Source organism: Aphelocoma coerulescens, chromosome 4A (assembly GCF_041296385.1).
Source record: "Aphelocoma coerulescens isolate FSJ_1873_10779 chromosome 4A, UR_Acoe_1.0, whole genome shotgun sequence".
Taxonomy (NCBI): Eukaryota; Metazoa; Chordata; class Aves; order Passeriformes; family Corvidae; genus Aphelocoma; species Aphelocoma coerulescens.
In genome coordinates, this window is record NC_091018.1 from 17,538,285 (window position 1) to 17,566,033 (window position 27,749).

General features: G+C 38.5%; 1 protein-coding gene across 2 annotated transcripts; it reads right to left on the reverse strand.

Annotated features, from left to right (window-relative positions):
• Nucleotides 1-632: 632 nt before the first annotated feature.
• Nucleotides 633-27,749, reverse strand: TEX11 (testis expressed 11). 2 transcript variants are annotated; one of them, XM_069015507.1, is made up of 29 exons: nucleotides 27,672-27,749; nucleotides 27,387-27,574; nucleotides 25,319-25,403; nucleotides 24,057-24,136; nucleotides 23,416-23,496; nucleotides 23,214-23,333; nucleotides 22,202-22,282; nucleotides 19,893-19,978; nucleotides 18,512-18,569; nucleotides 17,636-17,731; nucleotides 16,122-16,203; nucleotides 14,360-14,438; nucleotides 13,529-13,680; nucleotides 12,721-12,806; nucleotides 11,683-11,820; nucleotides 11,304-11,406; nucleotides 10,109-10,233; nucleotides 9,259-9,344; nucleotides 9,075-9,128; nucleotides 8,601-8,641; nucleotides 7,916-8,002; nucleotides 6,771-6,841; nucleotides 6,095-6,211; nucleotides 5,161-5,233; nucleotides 4,647-4,796; nucleotides 3,513-3,621; nucleotides 2,478-2,598; nucleotides 1,953-2,117; nucleotides 633-928 (listed from the first exon to the last, which is right to left on the reverse strand). In XM_069015507.1, the coding sequence occupies exons 1-29, from the start codon at nucleotides 27,700-27,702 to the stop codon at nucleotides 857-859; spliced, it is 2,817 nt and encodes a 938-aa protein (XP_068871608.1). In that variant the 5' UTR covers nucleotides 27,703-27,749; the 3' UTR covers nucleotides 633-856. The 2 variants fall into 2 exon arrangements, with proteins under 2 accessions (XP_068871608.1, XP_068871609.1); XM_069015508.1 differs by lacking the exon at nucleotides 27,672-27,749 and having other exon boundaries at nucleotides 25,319-25,423; nucleotides 27,387-27,514.

The following is a 27,749-nucleotide window of genomic DNA, read 5'->3' on the forward strand; positions in this document are numbered from 1 at the left end:
TTAAATAGAGAATTTACACTAAAGAGATCCATCCTCCTGTTAAGAAACTCCCCTGTGTCACCCTTCAGATGCCCCTCCCGGGGTCACACGTGCAGCACCCCAGACTGTCACTGCTGGGACCAAAGCCCCTTTGCAGTGGCAGCTCCAGTGACCCAGGGGGGTCCTCGTTTGGCTCTCTGCACACCCCACACTCACACAGACAGGATTCCCCACTGGCTCAGTCCCAGGTTTCCCATAGCCAAGTCCCAGACACGTGGTCAGGCTGACTTGCTGAGCACCTGCCTGGCCCAGGGTTCAGTGAGCTGGAAGGGAGGAGTGCAGCCCTCACAGCACCACCAGTGACAGCTGCAGCTTCTTCCCTGAGCTCAGTAGTGCTGATTCTTCTATTCCAACTGACTGTGAAACCAGCAAACAGCTCTGAATTCTTGTCCACACTGAAATGGACTGGAAACTAAACAATCTGATAAATATTTATGCAGCAAGGCAGCTATGACAACCAGAGGAGATGGAATACTTTTTAAAGACTTTTATCGTGCTCACTGCCATTTACTACTAAAATCAGATATTTAAACAAACCTGTTACACAACAGCAGGGGCATCTCATGAAAAAGTTAAATATTTATTTCCAACTGTTAAATATCTCCAGAGAATGAAAATTATTCCCTAGAGGAAAACAATTACATTTATTGAACAAACACTTCCTAAAAAGTACATAACCTCTTTGCGAACAAGAAGGAGATCCTGGTGTCTTTTCCACTGCTCCCATGACCCTGTGCCTTCCCACGGCTAACAGCCTCTCATTCAGCAGAACATTTCCAAGAGAGGGTGCTTTCCTTTTTTGTAGTTGTGGCTGTCATTATTCTTCATTTGGGATAAATCCTTTTGCTCTGTCCAGCTTGTCCAGAACCTCACTATAGAGGCCAACCATCTGGAGAATATGAGCACCATAGTTGTCAACAAGGATGGATAAAAATGTATCATTCAACTAAGTGACAGAGAACAGAACCAAGGGAATAGGTGGGAGACTACCACCAGCTTCTAAACCTAAAATTTCAGACTGATGTAAAGATTTTTGGCCCAGGTTTAAATACCATGGTTTAGAAAAAAATAGATTGGTGCGACCTAACAAAAGAGGTTTTATTTACACTGTTATAAAGCATAGTTTATATCTGAGTCTTATATCCATACATAAACCTATTCACCAAATCACAGACACTGGGAATTGAGGGTGGAAGAGACTTCTTATTGTCAGCACTTATTGTCTTAACTGATGGATTTTCAATGGTGTAAGAGTTACAGCCAAGCCCTTGATTGCTCAGCTTGTGCACAAGAGAATGAATGGTGACACCAGACACACTGCACTGGGTTGCAATCTAGAGAGGAACAGCAGCCAAAAGCTGCAGAAAGAAGCTTGTGACAGAGTAAGAAAAAGTGTCATTGCAAAGTGTCACCTACAAAGGTACTAGCCTGGAAATTTCTCCCTCATAGGAAGTGGCTAAGCTACACCTGATAAGGTGAGCTTTAGTGATTTTCTTCACACCATCTTAAACCCTGTTTGTAAGACATTAGATTATACTAGAAACCAAGCTTGGAAGTATTCATGTAACAGCTGATTTAAGTAAACTGGTACAGCACCTTGGCTTTAGTTAAAGTGGGCAAAGATCCAGGGCTCTCCCGTGGCCACAAACAGTCAGAAGTTTATTTCCAGTCACCCATTTGCATCATCCTTCCAGTAAAAGAATGCTACATTATTCTTTTTATTGGCTATCAAAACTTTTCTGGCCTCACTTTGAAAAAATCTTTTAGCATCAGGCTCCCCCAAAATATTTAGGTACCACAATTTTCCTGAAACTCTAAAAATCATCAGCTGTGGTTTCTTCACCCAGATCCACATCTCAAATTCAGGGCAGACATCCAATCCCATATCCTCATATCCCCCTGTGTACACTTACATGGCCTTCATAGCTTTTCTTCAGAGATCCTAAGTGATTGAGGAAACGCATTCCCAATCCACACCACTGCTCAGCTTCCTTGTATTTACCAACAGTGTACTGAAATATTCCTGTATTCCAGGCTCTTGTCATCAACCAAAGGATCTCCATCTCTGGGTAAGCATCCTGAGGTAGCAAACAAGCAGCAGCAGCTTGTCAGTAAATAGAATCTTCACTTTAAAACTGACAAGTCAAGAGTGTTTTAGAGTTTAGTTTTAGTGTGGGAAAACTGTTGGGTTTTTTCCTCCTAAGCAAAGGGAGAAAAAGCCCTTACAAAATCCAAGGAAATTTGTAATGCAGTCCTAATTATCCAAGAGACATTTCTCTGGAGGTCATTTCAGTGTATCTTTTATTGAAGAAGTCTTAGCAGCTCCACATATAACACTATGTAATGTTCATTTTACTAATGATTCTCAGTCTAATGCAAATTTTTTTCAAATGTGCTCAGGATCATCTCCCAATCTTTTGGTTTCCTGTTCAACTTACTGTGCTGCTGACTACACTGAGAGCATCTTCAAAGTAATCCCACACCTCCTGCAGCACACAGGTATCCAGGTCTGTTAATCCAGTTGGCAAAGAAATGTTAATCAAACTGTGTAAGCATTTGCTGAGGATTGAAAGAGAGCAAAAGAGGAAACATTAAATACCACATGCACAAACAGTTGGTTTTTAGTATCAGGAGCACACTGAGTTATGCCTCTATGATTGTCAGACAGACATGTCTACCTTGGTGCTTACTACACTCATATTCTTGTAGCAGAAACATGCATTTTCATATATCAAATCTTATTCATACAAACTATGCAAAAACAGAGCCAAGAGCAATTAGTACTTAATTATCTTCATTGCTGGTCTCTACAGTAACACAGAAGGAAAACCACAGTATTTCCTAGGGTGCTACACATGACAGCAAGAAAAAAGTACCTTTTCTAACTTCACCAACAAGAGCTACGTAGGCAGTATCCTCAGAAAATCAGTAGCAAATACAGGGTTCTGAAAACAGCTCCTTCTCAGTGTGAAGTGAGAAAGGCAATATCAACAGTTGCCTTTGCCAAGTGCTTACTTCAAGGAACTTGGAAAGGATAAGTAACACATAAATATGCTAAATACATCATGTATGTACTATGGCATTGGATCACTACCTTACAGCTCATGGCTTTCTTCTCAACCCTTAATTTCTCCTCATTGTCTTGGAAATATCCAGCTCACTACTGCAGAGCAACAATTTGAAATGAACACCTTCCTCACAAGAAACAACCAGAGACCTCTTCTGGATCCAATTTTCATTTTCCTTCCTCAATAGATTAATTTATTGGAAACAAGGCTGTGCCAGAAAATAAGCCAAGTAAACAAACTGCAGTTAAAGTATCTATTATTAGACAAGTACATTGGTTGGCCAGCAAGAAGTGGAACCTTGAATTTAAACTAAAATCCACTTTTTTTTTTTCAAATTGCAGGCTTTATTCCCCTGTCACCATTTCCAGTCACAGGCTCATGGCAAAGCTACGTGATAATACTAACCTAAATTTCACAGCATCAATGACAGCCTGCTTTCTGTGAAGGTTTAGTGCACTCTTGAGAGCTTTCTTACACAGTACAGGATACCGAGCTGGAGATTCCATTGCTAATGCTTCAAAGTAAAAGAAAATAGAGAAGAATAAAAAGATAAATTACTGAAGTCAGACTTCAATCTCATAGGTCACTAAAATAAACTACAGCATGTTGCCAGATCCCTTGTGAAAAACAACTGAAAAGAGATTTGCTTAATGCCTGGGCTGGTTACAAGCTAGTGCTTCTCTCCCTTTTTCTTACCAAGCACATCATCAACAAGGATGAGGCAGAAGCACAGAAAGCTTCATAATTCACTGCTGTTTATCTCCAGTGCAGTAATACAAAAATATTGTGGTGGGGGGCCTCTCTAAAGAGTTTTGTTTGTCCCCTTGAACACGAAAATCCAGATGGAAACCTTATGCAGGAGCAGGATTTCAGAATGGTGTCTCCAGGCACTGGAGCATATTCCCTCAGGGCAAGGAGAACAGAAGGTGTTTATGCAATCCTACAGGACACCCTCCAAAGACTCGGTAGTTCTAAATGCTCCTCATCTTTCCTGGATCCTGCTCCAGATTCTCAAGCATATTTTCATGGCTAGGACTTTGTGATGAAAGTATGGCACAGTGTAGAGAAGTGCTATTTACAAACTGACTATACAAACTTTAAGTTGAAACTTAATGTTATCTTAGTGGCTTAAATATACTTAAAGTATCTATCCAAAGTCCACAACCCAAAACTTCTGCACTGGGGCATGAATCAGTGAGGGTCATTCTCTGGCCTTTGCCAGTCTGGAGCTTGTAAAAGTTTATCTGAAAAATCCTTTCCAGACTCACAAGATATATGAGTGTCTCAGGATCTAGAAATGGAAGGATATGCCAATTTTCTGGTTCATCATCCATGTCATCTGGTATTTCAAAACACAGCTTTTCTAATGTTGCTGAGATCCTAAGCATCTTTGCTCCAGGATAAAATATATATGGTTAGATCCATTTTCTGCATGTTGTACAATACATGATAATCCTAGTCACCTCAAAACAACAGGAAAGAGAAATGAAAGCTTTTTTTTTTTTTTTTGTGACTTGGAAGATCTATAAAAGTCCTTACATGCAATGATTTCAAGTGTCTTGATCTCTACTTGTGGTTGCTCCCAAACTGATTCCATAAGATTGTGAAGTGTTGGATCATTCAGTTTGGATCTTGCTTCAAATTCATAAAGCAGCAACAATGTGTCTGTTGGGTCTTTAGCAAAATCTCCTACAAAAGAGACAGGATCACCTGTACATAATGATGAATTTTCTCAAAGCCACAAGGTGTACCATAAGGTATAGATTTTGCTTCCAAGAGGCAGGAAAACCATCAAGACACTCAGACTTAACAGTAGAGCAAGTGAATTTGCCATTCAAGGAATACCTAATGGAACTTTTCTACCAATATCCTACCAAAAAAAGTGAACCGTGCATCTGCCAGGCTAACAGTCACTTAACACCTCAGCTTTTATCATAACATCTATCTGCTCCAATAATCTCCATCTGAGACAGCAATTCCACATGCTCTGTATTTTTCATTAATATTGTGACTTAGAGTTACATGTGCTGAAAACACACACTTTGTAGCTTACCTGTTAATTTCAGAACCTTCCATATCTCCTTGCATGTCTGAAGATGTTGAAGGGCCTGACTAAAAAGCTCCATCTATTTTACAGAATTAAATAAGTTATTTTGGTCATAGTTTTAAAAGCAAAAGGAATAATTATGTCAGAACTAACTATAAAATAAATTAAGAATCAGCCTAGTTAGTAAATCACCTATATCAGTTAGTGGGTTTTGGGGTTTTTTTTTTCTCTTTTCCAAAGACCTCCACATCGCAGACAAAGCCACTTCCCACTGAACATTTCATTGGCCCAGAAAGAACCATCCATGTTCCTATGGGACATAACTGTTTTAGCTCCCAAGCATAAAACAGTGCTATTGAGACTGACAAACCACTTAATGCCACAACACAAATTGCTGTGCATTGCCCTCCACAGAATTTTCTACAATCGCTCTATACCAGACTTCTGTAGTTCCTTCATAACCACTGTGTGTTTTCCTTAATCTTCTTACCACAGTAAGCACAATGCCCTCTTCCTCCCCCCCACCATAAATAGATATATGCATAAAAACAAACAAAAAACAATTGAGAGCTGTATCACAACCACAGTGGTAACTGCTTTCAGCAACAGCAGTAATTGTCTTTCTGACTAACCCACATTTAGCAGCAGACTCCTTACAATATATATATAGTAGATTGAAATTCCTTTAAGAGAAGATATTGCCATGACCCTTTACTGATACAAACCCATTCAAATACACTGAAGTCAACAGAACTTAATGTACAGAAATCCAACATTTACAATTGTCTGGAAAGGTGCATCAATTCTAAGTAACTATGAAATATTCCCTTGCTTACACTCTCAACATCCCATTCTGAGTAAAAAAGCTAAGACTTCAAAATCAAAAGGAAGAAAATGCTACACTGGTACATTCAGAAATAGTTAACAGGCTTTGCCTTACCTGTTCTGAAGGTGTTATTTGTTGTCTCCCCATTTCCAGATCAACTGCAGCTGCCATTAACAGGCATGTCTTCTGAGCAATCAGAACAGCTTTGTCAGAGGGACAAAACTGGGACAACTGACACCAAAAATAGGAAAAAGTAATGAGAATTTCGCCCATATAAAGCAATTTGCTTGTGAACAGATAATTGCTGACCCTCCTCTATGACACTTGCAGGAACCAGTCATGAGTAGTATATATTCATATTGTAATTTTACTTGTACAATTACGCAAAAGGATCATTTAAATATAAAGTGTAAAGCTGAGTTGGAGCCCCCTCTCTACAAACACATACAAAACTGACAGTGCTGGTAGAAGTTCTGCATAACGATTAGGACTCAAGTACTTAACATGTTTTTATTAATGATACAGTTTCCAAACATCAGAATCCATTTATTTTAGAAACTTCTCGTTGAAGTCTTAAGTTTATTACATCCTTAAGAAACAGAATGTAATGTGTGACAATAATGCACACATTTTGTTTTACAAGTCAATCTCCTTGTGACAAAAATGCTCCATCTTCAAAGCATACAAGCATGTCTCCATGGAGATACCCAAACCACGGGTGTGACTTCTAAAAGAACTAGACAGATGAAAATATTCCTCAATTAGACACACTATTCACAAGAGTAAATACCTTGAAAGACAGTACAAAAAAATCCCTCATCTTTTCAGGGCTGTCCTTGAACTGTACAGCTAAGTTCCAAGCTAACAAAGACATAAAGACAGAGAAGAGAATAAAAACCTGCACTGCTACATGTGTGCCCATCTAATCTCTAGCAATAAGCAGTTCACGTTCTACAATTCTATTTCTGAATCAATGTCATCAACAGCTCATTTAACAACAGCAAGAAATACTGTTCCTAGTGATTTATTAAAATAGCTTATTCATGCTTTCAAATTTTGCCTTGATGATTTCATCACAAACAAGAACCCTTTCTAGCACACACCCTGCCCTCAAAAGCATGAGCTGGGACAAGCATTTTCTTATATTAGTCAACAAAGCTAGAATATGAGTGGAAGTGTTGAACAGTATTCCCAAGACAAATAAAATAGAAAAAGGAAAAAAAAACCCTACAACATCTTGAACCATTCTTCATTTTACCCCAGAAAGGTCAAGTACATGGCAATTAAGCACACAATTCTGAGTGATAAATGGATGAGCATCTAAAGGCAAACAAATTATTTATGTATGAGAGCTTGACCCAATTAAATGTTTAGATTCTACAGCAACTTTCACATTAATTTATTCTATAGGACATGTTTTTGTAGTCTCTGAATTGTTTATCCTGTGAGTGAGAATGCTGCCTTTGAAAGGTCATGAATCCATTCATTCTCCTGTCACTGTATTTGACCTCTGCTGCTTCTCCCCCCCCTCCCTTGCTACTCTTTACTGGAGCACGGTTACATTGTGAGGATGTGTGCAAAAGCAGATGTCTTCTGATATTGACTGCACCTTTTTCTCTCCTGAATGAATCTGAGAAATTGGTTCAACCTGTTACCCTACGCACATATTTTTATTTATAGACAGCAAATGAACTAATCCTTTACCAAAACAGTGTAACAAAGACTACAAAATGACGATCCAGAGACAACACTATGCAGAATGCTTAGGGCAGCCCCATGGGAGCTGCATTTCCCACTAGAAACCGCTTTATCTGTGATAATATTTGCTGTTTAGATTTCACAGTCTGTAGTTCAAGGCAAACTCCAGGGCTGCTGATTTGAAAGGACTAAAAAAGACAGAGGAGAATCAGTGTAGATTTTGAGAGTGCAACCTACCAACTTTCCTAAACCAGTGAGCTTCAAGGATCCTCATGTCCCCTGTAAATTCTTCTTCTGTGAAAGACTCAGCAAGTTTCTTGTGAGCTGCAGAAAACATAATTCAATACAAAAGTACCACTTTCACAGTGGAATAAAAACATTTCCAAGTCTAATCCCTACACTACAAAACCGATGTTTCCAAAAGTCCCATGTAATTCCTGATGATGACTTATTCTCACAACTTAGATCTAATATTCTTCAGGAGAAAGCCCTATAAAAAACAACAAAAGGTGCCTCAAACAGCATTTTAGAGAAGATGCCAGCAAGTACTGCCTCTTCTAACTTTACTGACACTGAAGTCTAAAGCATAGGAGTTTTACTTAATTTCACAAGAAGGGGGTTTAAATTTAATTACAAGTTTGAGGCCTTCCTTCTAGGAACCTTTTATTGATTTAATTCTACTCTTAAATCTCTTCTACTTCAGCAGTATTGCAAGTTTTTGATAGCAAAGACCTGTAGCACTGAGATCCAACTTCACAATACTACTGAATCTCCAGCTTTAGCTTTTATTGATTTCACTGGGAATTTGAGAGTCTGGACTGAAATAAGGAGTCTAAATATTTCATTGGTATGGATCTAATCATATCATAAAATGTTCACGTACAGAAGAACTCCAGAAAATGCAAATAAAACAAAAACATACCCAAGTTCAAGTAAGTCAGTATTGAGTTGATATCTTCATCTCTAGAATAGAGAAAAAATTTAGTTTCAGAAAATTGATTAATTTTTTTTCAACAGAACGCATTATTTATGTTGGAATATATTTTCCCAGTTATGGATAGATCCACTCTTCTCACTCAGAACTTCTCAAAGATATCCCACTAGAGTCAAAGTTACAGAGATTGCTTCACTCACAACCTCCATTAAAAATACCTAACAGGTATATGCATTAATAAGAGAAGGCAAAGAACAAATATTTAAAGAAAAGTTTATACAAGTCGAAAATATGTTCCTACATGATGTCATTAGGTCAAGCTAGGAAGTCATCTGGGTGGACTTTTACTAGCATAAAAAATAATCTCTTGATTACTGTGCAAGAAAAAAAGCCCAGAAAGAAACATTACACAATTTGAACAACATATCCACCACGAGAAAATGGTTTTTCAAGCAGACCCACCTTTTCTCTGTATTTTCTGCCATGACTTTTGATAACATCAGACGGACCAAACATCTAAATATGAGAAAAATAAGCAATGAAGAAACAAGATTTTTTTTTCAATGGTGTACTTTTCCCTAATTTTCCTGAAAGAATCCCACTTTTCTTCTTTATGCTTATTCTTGTAATTATATTGAATTCTTACTTTAAGGCTGCAAACAGTTGTCGGCAGTCTTGTAAATGTTCAGACAAATACTCCAAAGCTTTGATAGCCACAATTTGTTGGTCATTCTGAAAAGAATTAAAACATGTTTTGTATATACTGCACTACCTCAGTTACCACAAAAAACCCCAAACCAAAACAACAACAAAAACCCAAACAAAAACAAACCCCAAAGCAACCACATATTCCAAGTCTGTGCAGTCTAGTAGCAGGAAAATGAACAAAGGACTATGCACAGAATTGCCTGAGAGTGCAGAGAAAGCTCTAAGGAGAGATCATATGATTCCCTGCACAAAGAGCCTGTGGCAAGAGCAGGACTAGTACAGGTTGGTAAGGCTTTCATGCCTCACAGGGCTAGGAACAAAGCCCTAATAGCCTGAAATGCAATCAGCCAGTTCAGACATCACTCAGGCCACCAACCAAGAGGCAAGCAGGAGGGACAAAGGACTTTCATCATTGATTTATGTGTATTTTATACACAGGTTCCCCCTCTCACACCAAAGATCAAATCCCAGAGGCAGAAGAAGACGTAACTTTTTGCTAAGGAGAATTTTACAGAAATACACAATGTAATATCCAGATGCCAACATTCATAACTCAGAAATCTTTATTTTTCTGTCAAAATTTTAAAAGATACCACTTATTTTTACATGAAATTAATTTCTACTTTCCATTACCCAACACACTTGAGCAAGACCTTTGTTGTGGAAGCATGAAATACTAAGAAATCCATGAAATACAGAGAAATATTAAACCTAGGCTAGGTTAAAGATGTTACAACTGTCCTACTTATACCAATAAAGGAAAGTAAAGACAACATTATCTGCTCTACCTCTAAAGCAATTTGGGCAGCTAAACTCAAGAGGTTGCTGCCTGTATTTTTATCCACTCTCAGCTTGCCTTCATGTTCTGATGGCTTTTCTGCTAGCTTCCCCATTTCAATAACCGCTTCCACAGCTGAAAGAGACAGAGGGAAAAAACAACATTTTTATAGAAGCAATTGGAAGGTGGAAAATTCTATTGTTTCAATGATTTATGAAAGGCTGTAAGGTTTTTTTTTAATGAAAAGCCAAGACAAGAAAACCTGACAATACCAGCACTTCTCCCCAGATATGCATTTCTGCCTAGGGAGGTGCCAAAAAGCTTTCCAAGCTACTAATCTAAGGAAACAAAGATGCCATAGAAATGATGCTCATCTCACATCCTTAATTTTGTTCTGCTAAGTAACTGTTTGTTACCAAAGACAGAATACTTTCTCTAATACATTGTCTGGGCATCATTCCAAGCTCCCACATCTTGGCTTATGCTAAGGGTGGCACTGCTTTTATGTTCACACTGTGCTGTGTTTCCCACTCTATATTATGTGAGCAAATTATGCTGTCAATAAAAGTTGTATTGAGAATAATTAAATGGCAGAGAACTCATTGGAAAATAAGCTCTGCACATTACTCTGTATTCTAAGTAACTATAGACTGTATTTCTCAATTTTCATTACTTGAGCTAAGATCCTCATTAAAATATGAAACAGCAGAACTCATTACAAAGAAGAAAGAGGCTACAGAGATAAAGCATTCTGTAAGTCATCTCAATAATTCATGCATTTTTTGGTAACTTCAGGCTCCATTTGTCCAGAGAAATTAACAGCAGCAATAATGGTTCCCTTAAGGTTCATATTGTATATGCATACAAAAAAGCATAGAGTGATTCTCACCCTGGGATGCTACTATAGCTTCTGCCCATGGGAAGATTATCCTCCCTAGCCAGAGGCTCCACCCAAACAAAATCAAATACAGCAATGGACTCAGCATATTGCATACTGTGTGCAAAAAAAATCCCACTTTTACAACTTAAATCTACAGCCTGACTTTAGAGTGACTAAAGTCATTTTCAATGACTTTAGAGACCCTTTTTCTAGCTACCCTCTACTGTGTCTTTCCCAAGATGAACAGTCCAAAGCTGCTTAGCATTTTTTAATATATTTGGCACTTCTGCTCCTTGTAGTGGACCCTTTAACTTTCAAGTTCTACCTTTATCAGTATCGTTCTCCATCACTGCAATCTTATAGACACTGAATTTAGTAAAGATGCTGTTTGGATCACACCTCTCTGCTTGTTTAACTGCCTCTTTAGCCTATTCACAGAAGAGATCAAAGGAAATCAGTAAAACATCACCTTGAAATTAGTATATAATTTGCAATAGAAGAGAGATAAAAAGATACACACAATGTTAATGGTTACTTACAGAATAACTCAAGATGTTTGACAGGGCAACATCTGCCCTTGAAACAAAAGTGGTGAGACCAGAAGACAGCACCAAAGGCTGACCAGAAATGAAAAAGCAAATTCCTCAAAAATAAAAGCAATGCAAATAAATACATAAGTATGTCTGTATATGCATTAAATATACCTTGTCAAGTTGTTTCAGATGAAGATAGCAAGAAGCCATGTTCCTCTGCAGCTTAGCCAAGTTCTGATCTATTTGCCCAGGTGTATAAAAGCTGACTGAATAATTGTACCAGTGAAGGGCTTCAGAATAGCTTTTCTCCTAGAAAATATAAAAACAAAACAAAACCCAAACAAACATGATCATATTTGGATGATTAAACTGCCTATGTCTTCCCAAATTTTTTTTTTCATAAAGGTCACAGAAATGAAAGATTTAGATAGTCAAGTATACTCCAGTGTAACCTTCAGGTTGTGCCAGGTGCAGAATCCAGCACTTGCCTTTGTTAGATTTCATACAGCTGGTGAGTGCCCAGCCCTCTAATTTACCCAGACACTTTGAGAGACAGTATGCAAAGCTGAACTGAAATCCAAAGAGGTAACATCAACTGGCTTCAGCTGATCAACGAGGTGGGTGACCTTGTCCCAAAAGGAAATCAAGTTTGACAAGCAGGACTTCCCCCTCATGGACTAGTGCTGGCTGTGACCAAGGACTGCATTGTCCTTCAGGTGTTTTTCAATAACTCCCAGAATAATCTCCATAATTTTACCAGGCACTGAAGTGAGACTGACAGGCCTGTAGTTTCCAGGGCTGTCCTTCGTGCCCTTCTTGAAAATTGGGATAACTTTTGCCAGCTTGCAGCCAACTGGGACCTCTCCAGATTCCCAAGACCATTCAAAAATCATTGAGGCCTCACACCTGCCAGTTCTTTGAGTACTCTTGGATGAATCTCTTCAGGCCCCATAGCCATGTAGGAACCAGCTGGAACAGGAATTCTGGCATTAACTGTTCCCATGCACAAGCCTTAAGATGAGGCTACCTGAAACTGGATTTTATAATTGAAAACAGCACCCAGATGGATGAAAATAAAACCAGTGCCAGCTGGAACAAGGCTCTTAGTAACAGTTTGCACTCTAACCAAAAATAGACATATCAAAGAGGTCAGGAAAAGATTTTCATTTTCACTGACATAAATGAGAACACTACTATTTGGTCCCAAACCTCATAACGTTTGGCAGCTCTGTCCCACAAGATGATGTGCAGCTGATTCAAGGCTTCAGGCAGCAGCTGTTTCCCAGTATAATGACCTGAAAAGATACTGCAAATCATCACTTTACAAGAACTTTACAAAGCACACTGAGAAGCATCTAAGAGCTATCCCATAGCCTGCAACAAAAAACAGGGACACAGCAATAGCTTCAGCTAGGAGCCAGAGTTTCATATCCTGTTTATAGAAAAAAAAACCAAACCAACCAATCAACCAACCAAAACCCAAAAAAACCCAGCAGGTAAGAGAAAAATATTTTCATGCTTGAACAATGTAAATGTAGCTCTTGCTCCTAGCTGGATGCAACATGAAATAGGATTTGTTTTACAGCAGATCTGATAGTCAAAAAGTACTGCACGTGCTACAGGTCCAACAGACCTGAAAAACAAATTGTTATCCAGCTGCTCCAACAAGGATATGCAACCTGTCTTATACTGACAAACAAAAATAAATTGGGCTGGATGGACAAAGTATTAACATTACACAGAACTCCTGGTTAATGTTTCTAATCCCACATGTATCAGTCACACACAGTCTACACTAAGAAGGAGGAATTGCTCTAGCAAATGAATTTAACCCTGAGCTTGATCATGACTATCATTCAATATGGAAGTTGAGAGTTGCCAAGTAAAAGAAACATAATGGAAAGCAGACACAGAGAAAGAAATATGAGAATAAGCAAAAAAAGTGAAAATTAGAATGCAAGACCTTAGCCAGCTACATCCAGCTTTCAGTAAACAGCAGTAAAAGATGGATACAGACCTATAATAACTTCTTCAATCTTTTGCTTAGCGAGCAGCTCCCTCTTATTCTTCAACAGGAACTCAATGTGGAGCAGGGTAATTTTTCCAAGGTCAGGTGAAGACTCAAATCGTTCAGGAACAGATTTCAGAAAATCAAAACCAACTGATTCCCTATTCACAGAGATGCATTTTTAAGAGGCTGCACCAGAAGAGCTGTTAATTTTCCATTCTAGAGATTAACATATTCACACCATACAGCATGTTTGTCATTCAATCACACTGACAGAACGAATCAAGGTATGAATTTGTTACAGTTCATCTATTCAATGGCAGCTTCCTCTAACCACATGCTTGTTCCACTGTATTCATAAGAGTTTATTCTTCACATTTGCTTCAAGATACAAGCATATACATATATAATCATGACAGAGCACTTAACAGGGCAAAATGTCATGCCTCAATTTATTTTGCAGTAACTTGTTATCTTTCTACTGTTTTTCCCAAGAATGATTCTAGGACTCCGAAGTCATTCTGATGGTTGGTTAAAAGAAAGATGTCAGTCTGATGATTCCAGACATATATTAAAACTACATAAGTAATCATAATCACTCCAAAGTAGGGCTATAGCACTGCATATTGCCACTACACTTATTTCACACCCTGTTCTGTTGCTGCCATAATCAGTATCTCCTTGCTATAGAGGACAGGCTCCCTCTCAAAACCATTCACCTCACCTCCGTGAGCTTTTATTTGAAATAAAGTATCATTGTATAATAGATGTTCTTTGCTTATAAAGAAACACCTAAAAACTCCAAAATTGTGTTTACCCCACTTAGTGATGCTTTCATACCTTCCATGCTCCAGCAGCAGCTTGGCAGTATTCAAACAGAAGTCTAAAGACATCTCAAGGTGCATGAATTCTGCAAGAGCTAGACAGAACACAAAGCACTTGAGATTATATAATCAACTTAGACACTTAATTGCTCAATTTACCACTTATCTCTTACAGCTTCTCTGAAAGACAGAAACAAAGCTGAAAAAAAATACCAGCTGCCATATAATAGATCTACAACAAAAGGAAGAATGTCTATTGTGTTTTGACTCTCCTTTCACTGTACAGCTAATGCAGTACAACAGAAAGGTGACATACTGATAGCCCTGGAATTCTAGTCCTCTGCCTCTTTAAACAGGAACAGCACAGGCATTAGTAGAACAATCTTTTGCCTCAAGCTGCCTTCTATCAAAATGTCTCATCCTTATCCAAAAGGAACAACCTAACACCGAGGTTAGTGCTCAGGCTGTGTGAGGTATCATATTGCAATGGGAACTACTTCAGCGTAACGCCCTTAGCATCAGCTGTTGGTGATAAGCAGGTATCAGTTTTACACCACTCAGATAAAGTTTTTAAATTGTTACTTTGTGCTGAATGGTTAATAACAACATAGATACATTTGTAGCTTGCATGAGATCAGAGAAGGAATACACAGGGACAAGACTGTAACAGTTGTTAAAAGAAGCATTTCTAAGGCAGCTGATACAAGTGCACAACATAAGATTTTAGGGAAACACTTAAAACTTAGCAGGAATCTTCACTCCAAAGACAGAATTGCAGTTCGTGGACACAACACTTTTCTGCCAGCCATACAAGAAAAGATACATCCATTCATTAGTAAACTTGCTTGAAAAACTGACTGGAGGCTTAGTGTTATTAAATAATAGCTGAGTGTGTTTTGATAGGCAACTCTATGGTTTCACAATTCAAACTGCAGAACACAAGTCAGCTACTGTATGTTTATTTGAAACAGTAAGGCTGCTTGAAATCTGGCTGAAATTCCCCAGGAGCAATGTGGAGTTACCATTTCTGCTAGTCTGGCAGCATTCAAATCACTCAGCCCTCTGCAAGAAATTCCTCATCACATCCTACATTTCTCGAATTATTCATTGCACATCTGATGCTTTCCAACCATGAACAGTACAAAGCCTCTCTTCCTTAAGATTTCATTATTTATGAAAATCAATTTCTCTGACACATTCATTATCTTTTCTCTGTTAAAGTCTCCCCAAAAACTTTCTTATCCTCTCATTTCATAGCAGAATCAGTTCTGTTTAAGTGATAAATGTGAGGAATAAGGAAAAAAGAGTTTATTTATTATCTTGTAATGCAGCTTTATAACAACACACTGATCAGCACATGGTATCTCTTGGTCAAAATCTGCAAAATCCCACACAGAGAACAGCAATGCTTCACCAGCCTTTGTTCTGTGCTGACTGTGTAAGAGTCAATGCACCTTCACACTTCTGAGTAACCTAATGCCTGTGTCTAAATAAACTGTAGCTTTACACTGCTGTATTTTCACTGTCTTCACTCTAAACAGCCTTCAGAGCCTTCCCCCTACCCTATTTGCAGCAAAGCTATTTAAATTAGCATCTGGATAACTCCTCTATGAACACTGAGTACAATGTCTCACACTTCAAAACCAAAATGACATTTAGTTAATGCAGATTCTGCCAAAAACACAAGAAATGATTGCTTTTCTATGTACAACACAGGCAGTCTCCTTGGATATGGAGTAATAAGACTTCACTATGAAACCTAGAGAGAGCTGTGATACCTGAGTTGATATCTTCATCTGATGCTCCACTTTTAAGAAGGATTTTAACTTTCAAGAAAAACCCTGCTGGATGCAAATTCTCCTGCACAATGAAAAGCAGTACATTAGCTGGACAGCTCTTTGTAGAACACAGATCCTGTGAGAGTGCAGCACATTCATAATACATACAAATATTAAGAAATCACATACTCCCCACCGTAATCTTCAGTTCCATTTTAATGACTGAAGCAAGTGGTAGGCAACTTATGCAGTAATTTCTTCCCAAATGCAATGTGCATCTTTATTATTTATTCTTACACTGCCAAAGGACCACAAGGATAATGAAAGCAAAAGATGTAAAATTCTCATTTTGCTGTGGCCCATTTTTGATACTTTTAAATAGAAGCTGAACATTACTGAATGATAGAAACATTTCCTGCTTTTCTATGTGTGAATTGGCTGGATTAATCTAAAATTAATATGAGCAGATTCAAAGTAGTTTATAAAAAAAAATTTAGGGGGCAACAACAGTGGGAGCAATTGTAAATAATGAAGACTGTATACTAAAGCTCTCACTAAGTGCATATTTCAGGTTCTAGAATAAACATTTTCTTCTGGGTTTCTATACTCTCACACAGTATCAAAAGCTACATTATCAAAAATTACAATAAAAACACTTTCTGCCTCAAAAAGCTTTGCAAAAGTAAACAATAAAGAGGACAAAAGGCTTAGATACTGTATTAGCACATCATTTGCATGACTAAAATACACTGCCTTTTATCCTGAGCTCATGAGCATATGCATCATGATCTGTCTGTAAATTCAGGCAGCACGCAGAAACTGAATTTCAGCTTCCATTTAACACAAAATTTTATACTTAAAACTCGTTTTATACAAAACGGAAAATGAAATTTTTTAAATGATCAACCGAAGACAAATAGGAATTTTTCAGATTTCATTTACTCCACACTAACCTGAAAAGATAAAACAACAAAATTAATTCAAGTTTTTGTATGGGAAACAGATGGTGCAGGATCAAGAGACCTCTCTGTAATGAGTGCTTAGAGGTATATGAACTTCCTTCAGGGTGGTTGGTATGTTTATACACCTCATTCTTTAGGTCTGCTCACGTGCCTCTGCCCAGGTGTTGCTTTGGGGATCCCCCAGATAATGAGGAAATGGAAATAATTTTACTCTTTGTGCTTTAGCTGTGGGTTTGTGGTTGTCCCAGCTGCCTGCCTGTATCAATTCACATGTCAGAGAAATTTTAGTCACACCATCATCAAAGGACCTTACTACTCACAGATAGCACGCAGGAGGACAGCTCTACTTCTACATGCAAAAAACTATTTTTCTACACAAAAAAAAAAGCTGGAAACACCAAAACATCCTTAGGAGCATGGAAACATAAAGGAAAGACACCTCAATCCGTTGTCAAGGGTAACACACCAGTGATTAATGTGGTCCATATTATCATGTCAATAAATGCTTGAGTTTCATCTATTGCAACCTATAAATAGAGCAAAAATTACTACCTGATTTGCCAAGCTTATGGCTTTCAATGCCTTGTCCAGGTACAGACTGCAATCCCACTCAAAATAGGTCGTGGCTAACAATCGAAGCACTTTAGCCTGGAAACAAAAAAATAGCCACAAAGGAACATACAGATGAGCACAAAAGACTTAAATTCTAAGGTCCTGAAAAATAAAAGCTCTTTGAGTCAAAAAAATGCCTGCCTGGTATCAGACATATAAAGTGATTGCTCATTTCTGAAACATATCCAGGCTCGAAGCAATGCAGTACACACAGGACACAAATCTACTAGAATTCAGAGAAAAGCAGAAGGGTAGCAAGGAAAATCAGATAACTGGGGAAAAAAATGAAAGAAGAAATTGAAATAACAGGAGGTAAACACTTCACGGAGGAAAACAAACGAACAAAAAAAAAAAACCACAGGACAAAGCCCAACATGATGATGGACTTCAAATGTATAAATTATTTACATAAAGAGGAAGAGATTAAAATCTTCATATCCGCAGTTGGAAGTAAAAGAATAAACAGACTTCTGAAAGACAGAGAAACATCTATCAGAAATGACACAGCTGTAACTGATGATGTATTCAAAGAGAAGGGGAATGAAAGAAGAGATGGCCTCTCAGGATCTACTTCAGCCTTACTTTCTACACTTTGATTTCTGTGAAATAGTAGAATCAAATGTGATTTATGGGCGCTCATCAGTGACTGATGCTCATAACAACTGAACTTGAAACTCTGCCAAACTTCATAGCAGACTACTGAAAAGGAGACCAAGATATCATGGGGCAGGGTTGCACAGAAGAGGCAGATAATACACTGGAGTGTATTCAAACAAAATCCACCAATTTTTAAATAGAAATTTCTCTATTTCTTACCTGCATTTCTTTGCCAACAGAATATTTCATGTCCATCTTCCCAATGTCATAACTCTGGCTATAAATGATAAATGAAAGTTAGAATTAAACAGGATGACAGAGATAAATTTAGTATTCTGGTACGTGAAAAGTTCCTATCCTTTCCCACTTCCTAAGCAGTTAGAAACCACATAAATCACACAAACTAATCTCAGTAGTCACTTCTACTACAGAACAGAAAGTTTTGGTTTCTTTCTACCCTTACATTAAAAATTGTACTCAATCCCTTTCTTCAACCTGTTGCAGTACATTCTGTAACATCTTCTATCCAAACATTTCATTAGGTTTTATCAATTATAAATATAGAGATTTTGAAGAAGCAAGTGTTTCCAATCTCACCTGACATATAATACAGTAATACACAAAATCTATACATGACTGTTCTCTAGATCACAGCACATCAATAGCAGAGACAGAACCTGGAACTTGTGATTCCCCATTCTTCTTCTAAAAGTTAAATGGCAGAACAAAGAACTACCGAGGAGAAAACACAGTGATAATTCCACAAAACCAGATTTGATTACAAATGCTGTGAATGAAGAACTGTTAGAAAGAAAAACAATAACTGGGCTCTTATTTTCTAAGCTAATATATTCTCAGACCAGGGAAATCTTACCCCACTAGATGGAGCCACACTCTTTCTCCAGATTATTATCTGCACTTTGCAAAGCTTTATTTCCCCCTCAAATTCTGTCATCAGGACTCGGTACTTCATTTTCCACAATAACAAAATATAAAATAACCAACAAAGCACCAGCTGTAACTAATCCTAAGCATTTCTACAAATCCTCTTTGACAACATATATGATCATAATGATTTTGAATTTGATCTGTTGCCCTTCATTTTCTTCTAATTATTTAAAAGAACAAGAAGACATAAACACAAATTTTCTGCACTGAGGCCATGACCATGACATGAAGATACTCTTCCTCATAGTCTACATTTTCTCACCCTTAATAGTACCACAATAGTTATTTGGATCCTACCCAAACAGTCTCTAACCATTCCTTTTTCACCTTGATGTTTGTGCCTTTCATCAGTCAAGGACTCTTCAGAAAACTAATCTCTTTGGAGGAAGTGCTACAGAGAGAATTGGCAAGAACCATTGGAAGGTGACTTTCATTCTCATGGCATAAAAATTCATGTGGGAAAGAGACACAGATTTTAGGCAACAGTGTACAACCATCAAAAAGTATCTGCTCAGCTAATTTGGTTCAGCTAAAATCTTGTATTCTCACATTTTTAATGAGGCCTCTACTTTCCCTTGCTCCCCGCTCTCCTTCAAACACATTTTTGTATCTCAAAAGAAGGGGGTTGTTTTATTTGGTTTTTGCACATTACCTGAGCCAGAAGGAGCTCTGTTCATACCTCTTCCATTCATAGGTTTCCACTCCAAAATTGTAACAGAGGATTGACAGGTAACAGGTCTGCAATAAAAGACTCCTGCTTCTACAATGTTCTTGTAAAACATCATTAGATCTGTAGCACTCCAGTCTCAGGTTCTTTAAAATGCATTTTGCTTTCAAGATATATCCACTGTTATCACTCCTGGCCTTTTGCAAGGGGATACTGGAGATGACTAAAATTGAATCATTAATTCAGTGGGAAAGTGAAGTATCATTAACCAGTCCAGGACACAAAAAACAGCAGGATTCTTGAAACACAGGAGGAACACAGAGTTCCTCAATAAATCACACTGAAAGCACTGGAACTGTGTAAATTATACAATAAAAATTAAAATTGGAGAGGAAAAACTGTAATACTATAACCTCATTTTTTTTTAAATAACAAAGAAGTTTTACATAATTAAGTGAAGAGGACTCTACCTGTTCCATGATAGGCTTCTTCACAGCATGTCTCTTTGGGGTTAAAAAAGGATTACAAGTTTTAGGAGAAAACTGCTTTTGAATGCTTGGTTATTCAGAGCTTTATCAGCCAGCCCTGACAACATCTGCTCATAACAACTTGCCTTTCTTTTGAAATGGTTTGCAGCTGTCATATGCCATCCAAAGAAGAGACAAAAAAGTCATTTTATATGCTAGCAGGCTGCCAATATTTACATCCATTTTGCCTCTGCAGTATCTTTTTTTCCCAAATATAAATGATGCTTTTGGCAATTGACTGCAGATTCCAAATTCTCAGACAAAAATGAGAAAGGTAGCATGTCTTGCTTCAGTTGTTTTGGGCTTTTTTTGCAATCCAGAGGCAAAAGCACAGCCTAGGTCTATGCACAAACACAAAAAAGATCGCTCTCAGATGTGAAGCCTTATTTTTCACAGGTTCATTTGTGAAGGTTTTCTTTCCAGAAGAGAAAGTTTCCTGTTGTGAGCACTAGTCCATAGACTATCAATGACCCACAATCCTCTCCAGCTGATTTCTGGTATCACACAACACAACAATCTCCTTGTGATACTCTCCAGGGACTCTTTGGTACAATGGGAGCCTGGAAGAGTTTAGGATTGAGAGCTACCCAGCAGTCCAAAAGTTTTGAATTCACTCAGCAATCAGTAGCTCTTTCCTTTTTCCTTGTTTTTTAAATGCCACTCTTTAAATCAGAAGTAAATTGTATCACTCTCTCATGACCAGAAGCCTTTACCTTGTCTGCATCAGTGCTCCTGGTTTGTGAAGAGCTTTCGTCACAAGAAGTTTAATATTATTTAATGAAGGAGTTCAAGCAGAAAGAATGAAATTAATTTAGAATTAAATGAGGAACAGGAATGCAAAGATCCCAGTGAACATTTTCAAAAAGCTCTGCTCTTATGATTCAAATCAAAGCTAGACCCCTGCAACTAACTTAGTCACTCAAATGCACTTGAACAAGGCCTGCAGATCACAAAAAGCAACGTAAAATCAGTTGGGAGTTTAATTGGTTAAAAACCGAAATAAACTCCAGTCATATTTCCCATATTTTCCTTTCAGAATTTGCATCTGCCCCTTTGAATTTTATTACCTGTACCAGAAAGAAAGGAACAAAATGTTTCCTAAATATTGGGAAAACATGTAAGAAAATGAAAATAAATGTTGGGAAGTTTATTCTGATATAAAAATAACAGACTTTTATCTCTGTAAACAAAAAGCTAATCTGCATATGATAGTTTGTTTTCTCTGCAACACAAGAACTACAAAAACCAGCGTTTAGTGCAATGGTAAGCCTCCACTCATAGCTCTACAGTTCTATGAAGATGAGTACTGAAGGTAGCCAAAGACTTGCATATCAAAAACTTTGTAACTCAGCTCTTATCTTGTCCCAACCGTCCCCAGACAAATGTTCACATGGGTACAAAATGCAATATACAAGATCAAGATGTAAAATGCAGCTGGATCTGTAGAGAGTAGGTCATATATTCAATTTAGAAATCTTTTTGCCTTGCTTGCTGAGTTGTCTTCTCATTGTTTAGGAAGAGTTTATCGTTCTATTTCAAATTCTAATCTAAGAGAAGCAAGAAAAGAGTGCACTTTGAAAAAAAACTCTGCTGTTTCCATGCAAAATTTTTAGCAACAAGATCTCAAAGAGGCAACCAACCACAGAAGAGATCTTCAGTTCAGAGTACTTTTCAAAATTTTATATGGCATATGTAATCTCTTAATATATAAAGAGGAAAGTAGGTTCTCAAAGTTTGCAATGATAAAGAAGGGATGATTTCACTTACTTCTTTTGGCAAATTCATCAGCATATCTTTGCAGCGCTGCACGCACATCACTGCTTTCTGAAAATCCCCTTGAGCAACTGCCTGAGAAAGCAGCAGAGCATGCCAACAAACTGTTAGTGTGCAACCAGTCTTTAAAATTCACTAGAAACCTGATTCTTTAAAATAAAACAGGACTCGGGTTTTTCACATGCAATAAAGCTAGGTTTGGGATTAGAGATCTGTCCTTACAGTGCTAAAATAATTGTGTATATTTCTACATATTGCCAGATGATAAAGACATCCAGAAAATCACTGCAGTCCTTAGGTAGTGTGCAAAGGCCAGAGATGTGGGACAAGATTACTCACATGTTAAGATGATACAACATTTCAGCAAAATTTATACCACCTCTCCTTTTGTCTCCATGATCAAATTAAAAAATATTGGCCATTGCTTTGTCCTGTTTAGAGTAGCTCCTGAGAATTTTGGAGATAACAGTTCCCCTCTAGATACTGAAGTCAGTGGTGTGATCAACAAATGCAGGAAATTGCATTCTTTGTATCTGAACTCCTGTGTCTGTAAAACTCTGTAGGATTGATAGAGTTCTCAGACACTTCAGTCAGGCAAAACAATTCCTCTCAAAACTTAGAATTTCTAAATTACATACTTTAAATCACAGTTATTTGTCTTGTTCTCCAGTCAAGCACAGGACACTGTTGGAACTGACCCATTTATGATTCATACAGGAAGCTGTTTATTTTATAAACAGCCATGCTAGCCAAATCATAAAGCAACAAATCTGAACTAGAAGATATAAACACCACTGCAAAAATGACTGTGATAAATGAGGGAAATTAAAAATCATTAAATGATTGCAACACTGAACACAAACACGAGATCTGCTATCTTACATCTAAGTGAAGGAAATCTATCCCTCAGCAAGTCCTCAATGCCAAGCATTCAGGTATCTAACAACTGGGTCAGAGTTTCCCTCTATACCCCTAGTGACTTATAAGGAAAACTGAGAACACATACAGATTCAGCTTGGTAAGAGAGTACTTTGAAAAGGCTCTTCTCCACATCAGCTCTGTGCACTTGAATATCTGCTTCACCCTCGCTGCCCTTCCGTAACTTTGCATACAGCTTTTCTACACTCTGGAAAACAAAGTGCAGGCATCACCCATGGAACTTACAAATAGATGTGTATGTAATAAATCAAAACTGGAAAACAGCTTACACTCATGGCATTCTCTAGAAATCCATCTGCAAGACCAGCTTTTCCAATATCTATCCATCCTTTCCCAGTTTTCATAGACATCTGAAGGAGGAAATGGGGTAAATCTTTTGTGAAAATACAGTCACTTTCAAGAAAGGCAACATAAGATCTCATCTCATTGTTGCACTTATCTAACACAGCACAAGGGTATTTCAGCTCTGCAATTTCTGACCAGCAACTCTCACTTCTGAATGAAGCTCTGAACACTCAGATGCAGCATAAGACCTTTGGTGGCCTACTAGACAGTATTATAAGATTCTGAAATAAATGAATGTGCTGCTCCTATTTTACCCTATGAGAAGATGTGATGCTGACCACACTGTCCAGACATTCCTAACTCCAATGGCTCAGCAAGGTTTCCTGTAAAACACAGGTCCCACTTCATCATGCACTTTTTCTTAAAAGGGAAAAAATGGGATCATCAGTCTTATCTTTCCTTAAGTGATGAGAAGAGAGAGTCAGCAATACTCCTGCCAAATCACCAGCTATCCTTCCAGAACTAGACACATATTTTACTCCCTTTCCAAAGCAAATGTAATAAGATTTGAAGACTTCCCTGGGGGATCAACTGCATTACATTACTCACCCAAAATTAGCCTTACCAAAATCTGTCTTCGTATAGTTCCCTCCGGAGGATCGCTGCCTTCACAAAGGCAAATCAGTCTGCAGGCAACAAACCGTACTGCAAGAGAACAGTGCAGGCATTCAGAAGTTTCCTTTTCTCTACTTCTTTTTTTTTTTTAAGAAAGTCAGGCCCTGCCATATCTGAAAGACTGTTCAGCATTTTAAATCACAAGAGAAAAATCTGAAAGCTTCAGGAGTTAAAGCAATCTGAATTTTAGCCAAGATGCTTTAAATTGCTTTTCAGGCAGTAAGAAAAAAAAGTAATATATTCTCATTAAAATACCTATTAAACAATTTAGAGAGAGTTTAAGTAAAATATATGTTATTCAAAGACTTAATTACATTGCAGGTGCTTACAGTAACATGTCTTGAGAGCCCCAAAATAGCCTTCAGCAAAATAAGGAAATGAAGTTTAATAATCTTTACAGTTTCAAAGTAAAAAGCAAAAATATTTTCAGGCCTTCCTTAGACATCAGGGATGGAAAAGACACCACTTAATGTATTTAAAACAGCCTCTCCCTGGCCCTTCAGCTGTGATCTGAGAACATCATGCTCTATTTTGTGTCAACTTACCCTTTTCCCTTTACCTGATATAATTTATATGATGCAGATGATGCATAATTTTGACTACAATCCCTCAAGACAGGAATGTAGGCCTGACACTGCAATCCCACAGAACCACAGAAAGAACACGTTGAGGGAAAAGACCAAAAGCTCACTTCTGGTTTCTCCCAGCCCTCCTCCTGGCCCAAGAGAACCCACCAGCTGTGCACCTGGTTAAAGCATGTCAGTAAAAAGAGGACTTAGAATGTTTCTGTATGTAAACATGGATGAGATTGTTTTTCTAATGTAACTATCTCACTTGATATAAATTAAGTGACCAACACTCTAAAATTTACATCTGTTATTTCCATACATTTTTAGGTTAGAAGCACAGTATCAGAAGGCAAATTACAACTCCTTTGGTCACATCACCTCTTTACTGATGTTCTGGCATGAAAAGGAGGAGTGATAAGAATGCCTACACCGATTCTGTGTCACAAGAAGGTAACTATTACACCAGGATGCTTCTTCTTGAACTGTTTATACAAGCCCAGCTGTACATTCTTCTCTTTCTACCCATTACCTGCAAAGGTCCAAACAAATCTACACACTACTTATGTACCTGTCAGCAGAGAGTGTTTTGATTCCCATGCTACAGCACAAGGAACACATTTAGGAAGGTACAGAACGTACATACATTTGGCTCTTTGCTCATCACCAATAACAGCACTCGTGTGTTTGGTCACAGTCCAGTTCCACAAGCTGACTGCACTCTCTTCAACCTGAAGAGGAGAATTCAATTCTGTTTAATTTTGTCCTGGATGTGGATCCCATTGAAATTTACTACTGGAAAAAGAAGCATCTTTCACGTGTTTCACAGGAATGGCCCCTTCTGATCTTTATGCAACTCCCTTTTACACCAGAGTCAAAGGTCTGAGTTTTCCACAAAATTCTCACAAGATCCCACTGGGACATGTTGGAGAGTGACCTGAAAACAGGCATGCTGAATGGACCACGTGGCATTTCTTCAGCTAAAATCTGAAGGGGTTGGAAAAGAACTCTAAGAATCTTACCCCATTTGAGAACCTACCTGTAGTAAGGCTTCACCTCTTTTGCACATCAAAAAGAACACTAAGTAGCTTAATTGCTTTAAATACCTACACTGGGAAACTTCTGATATTAGCAAACAAAGAACAAAGGCTACTGACTATATACTCTTGTTAAAAAGATATAGCACTATATAAAGGCAATAAGCTGCTTTAGCAACCCACCCTGAGGGGCTGCATTTTCCATCACTTTATTCTACTTTCCATGATTGATCTTGCCTACAAATACACTCTTGCCTATCTAGGAGAGAGTTCATAGCCCCTCTTATTGAAGTGGCCAGATTACAAATTAATGATTTCTCCTTTCTTCAAAAATAGTTTAGCCCAACTGATTCAGGAAGAACTGAAGGATACCACTTTTATGCTCTTGTATTTCTTTACATACTGTACTAATCACACTTTCTGTTATGACACTTGCTAACCTATCTTGCTCCTTGTTGCAAATTTAGGACTTCCAAAATCAGTGTGCCTTAGCTGATAATTGCTAATTAAATGTCTCTTGAAAATATAATTTTGGAGGGAAAAGTTGAACAATATCTCAGCTGGTCTTTTTTCTTATTTCAGATTCATGTATTACTCACCAGATTTCTTTTTGAAAAAGGACTTTTAAAGTAGATGTTTACTACTTTCTAAGTACTCCTCTAGGAGAAATAAACAGAAGGAAAATCAAACATTATAAACAACCACCTGATAAACTTTTATAAGGACTGAAAATGAGTACTTCCAACACAATATTGCATACTGGGTTTACCAGGCAATTAAAATTACATGCTTACTTGTTTTCTTCCTCAGATATCTGCTGTCATTATGGAATCCACAGACAGGATGAGAAGGACCGCTCCTCTGATCCAGTACCAAACTCTTAATGCATCAGTGCTCTCTATTTCCGTTTTTACTTGAAATTACAACTAGATACTACTAGTAATTTGAAATAATAAATACCTTAACATCACCAGTAACTTTTCTTATTATTATCATAGAATGCTTTGGGTTGGAAGTGACCTTAAAGACCACCCAGTTCCAACTCCTTGCCACGGGCAGGAATACCTTTCAGTATCCCAGGTTGATCCAATTCATATCCAACCTGGCCTTGAATACTTCCAGGGATGGGGCAGCCACAGCTTCTCTGGGCAACCTGTGCCAGTGTGTCCCCACCCTTACAGTCTTACCAATATCTAATCTAAATCAACCTCCTTTCAATGTGAAGCCATTTTCCCTTGCCCCGTCACTTCACACCCTTGTCCTAAGTCCCCCTCCAGCTCTTTTGGAACTCCTTTAGGCACTAGAAGGTCTCCCCAGAGCTTTGTCTTCTGGCTGAAGTCTGTCTTTGCCAGGAAAGGTGCTCTAGCCCTTAAATCACCTTCACGGCTTCCTCCAGCAAATCCGCATCCTTCTGATGTTGGTGGCCCCAGACCTGGACACAGTATCCAGGTGGGGTCTCATGAGGAGCAGTCAGTGACACACATTTACATTTAGGATCATCATTTCGTATTGACTTTTAAAAATAATATTTCCCACTTTATTTTGGACTTTCACGCTATTGGGGTAAACGGCGAAGAAAGGAACTGTTTTCTTTAACGTTTCAGTAGTGCTACACGTGCTTCACCGCAAAGGATGGGAAGCAGCAGCAGCTGGTATTTACGGAGCTGCAGCACCAACCTGGGCCAGGGCTGTGGTGTATGAAGCACATGCACCCCCCATTTCTCCAGACGGGCTGGGAGCGGGGGGCTCTCCCTCAGCCGCCTTCCCATCCTCTTCAGAGATGCCCTCCGCCGCCTGGAACAGCTCCTCGGTGAGGGCGGCAATGCGGGACGGCGCCTCTTCCCTCAACAGCTCCCGCACCAGCGCTGTAAGACAGGAGGACAACGGGGCATGACACAGAGCCCAACAACAGCGGCCAGCGGCGGCGCGTATCGGGAACGGAGAGCCCGCGGCCCGCGGCACCTTCCACGGCCGCCACCCGCGGCCCCGCCATGGCCCCTCACAGGCAGCTCCGCGAGGGAGCGGAACCGCGGGAGCAGC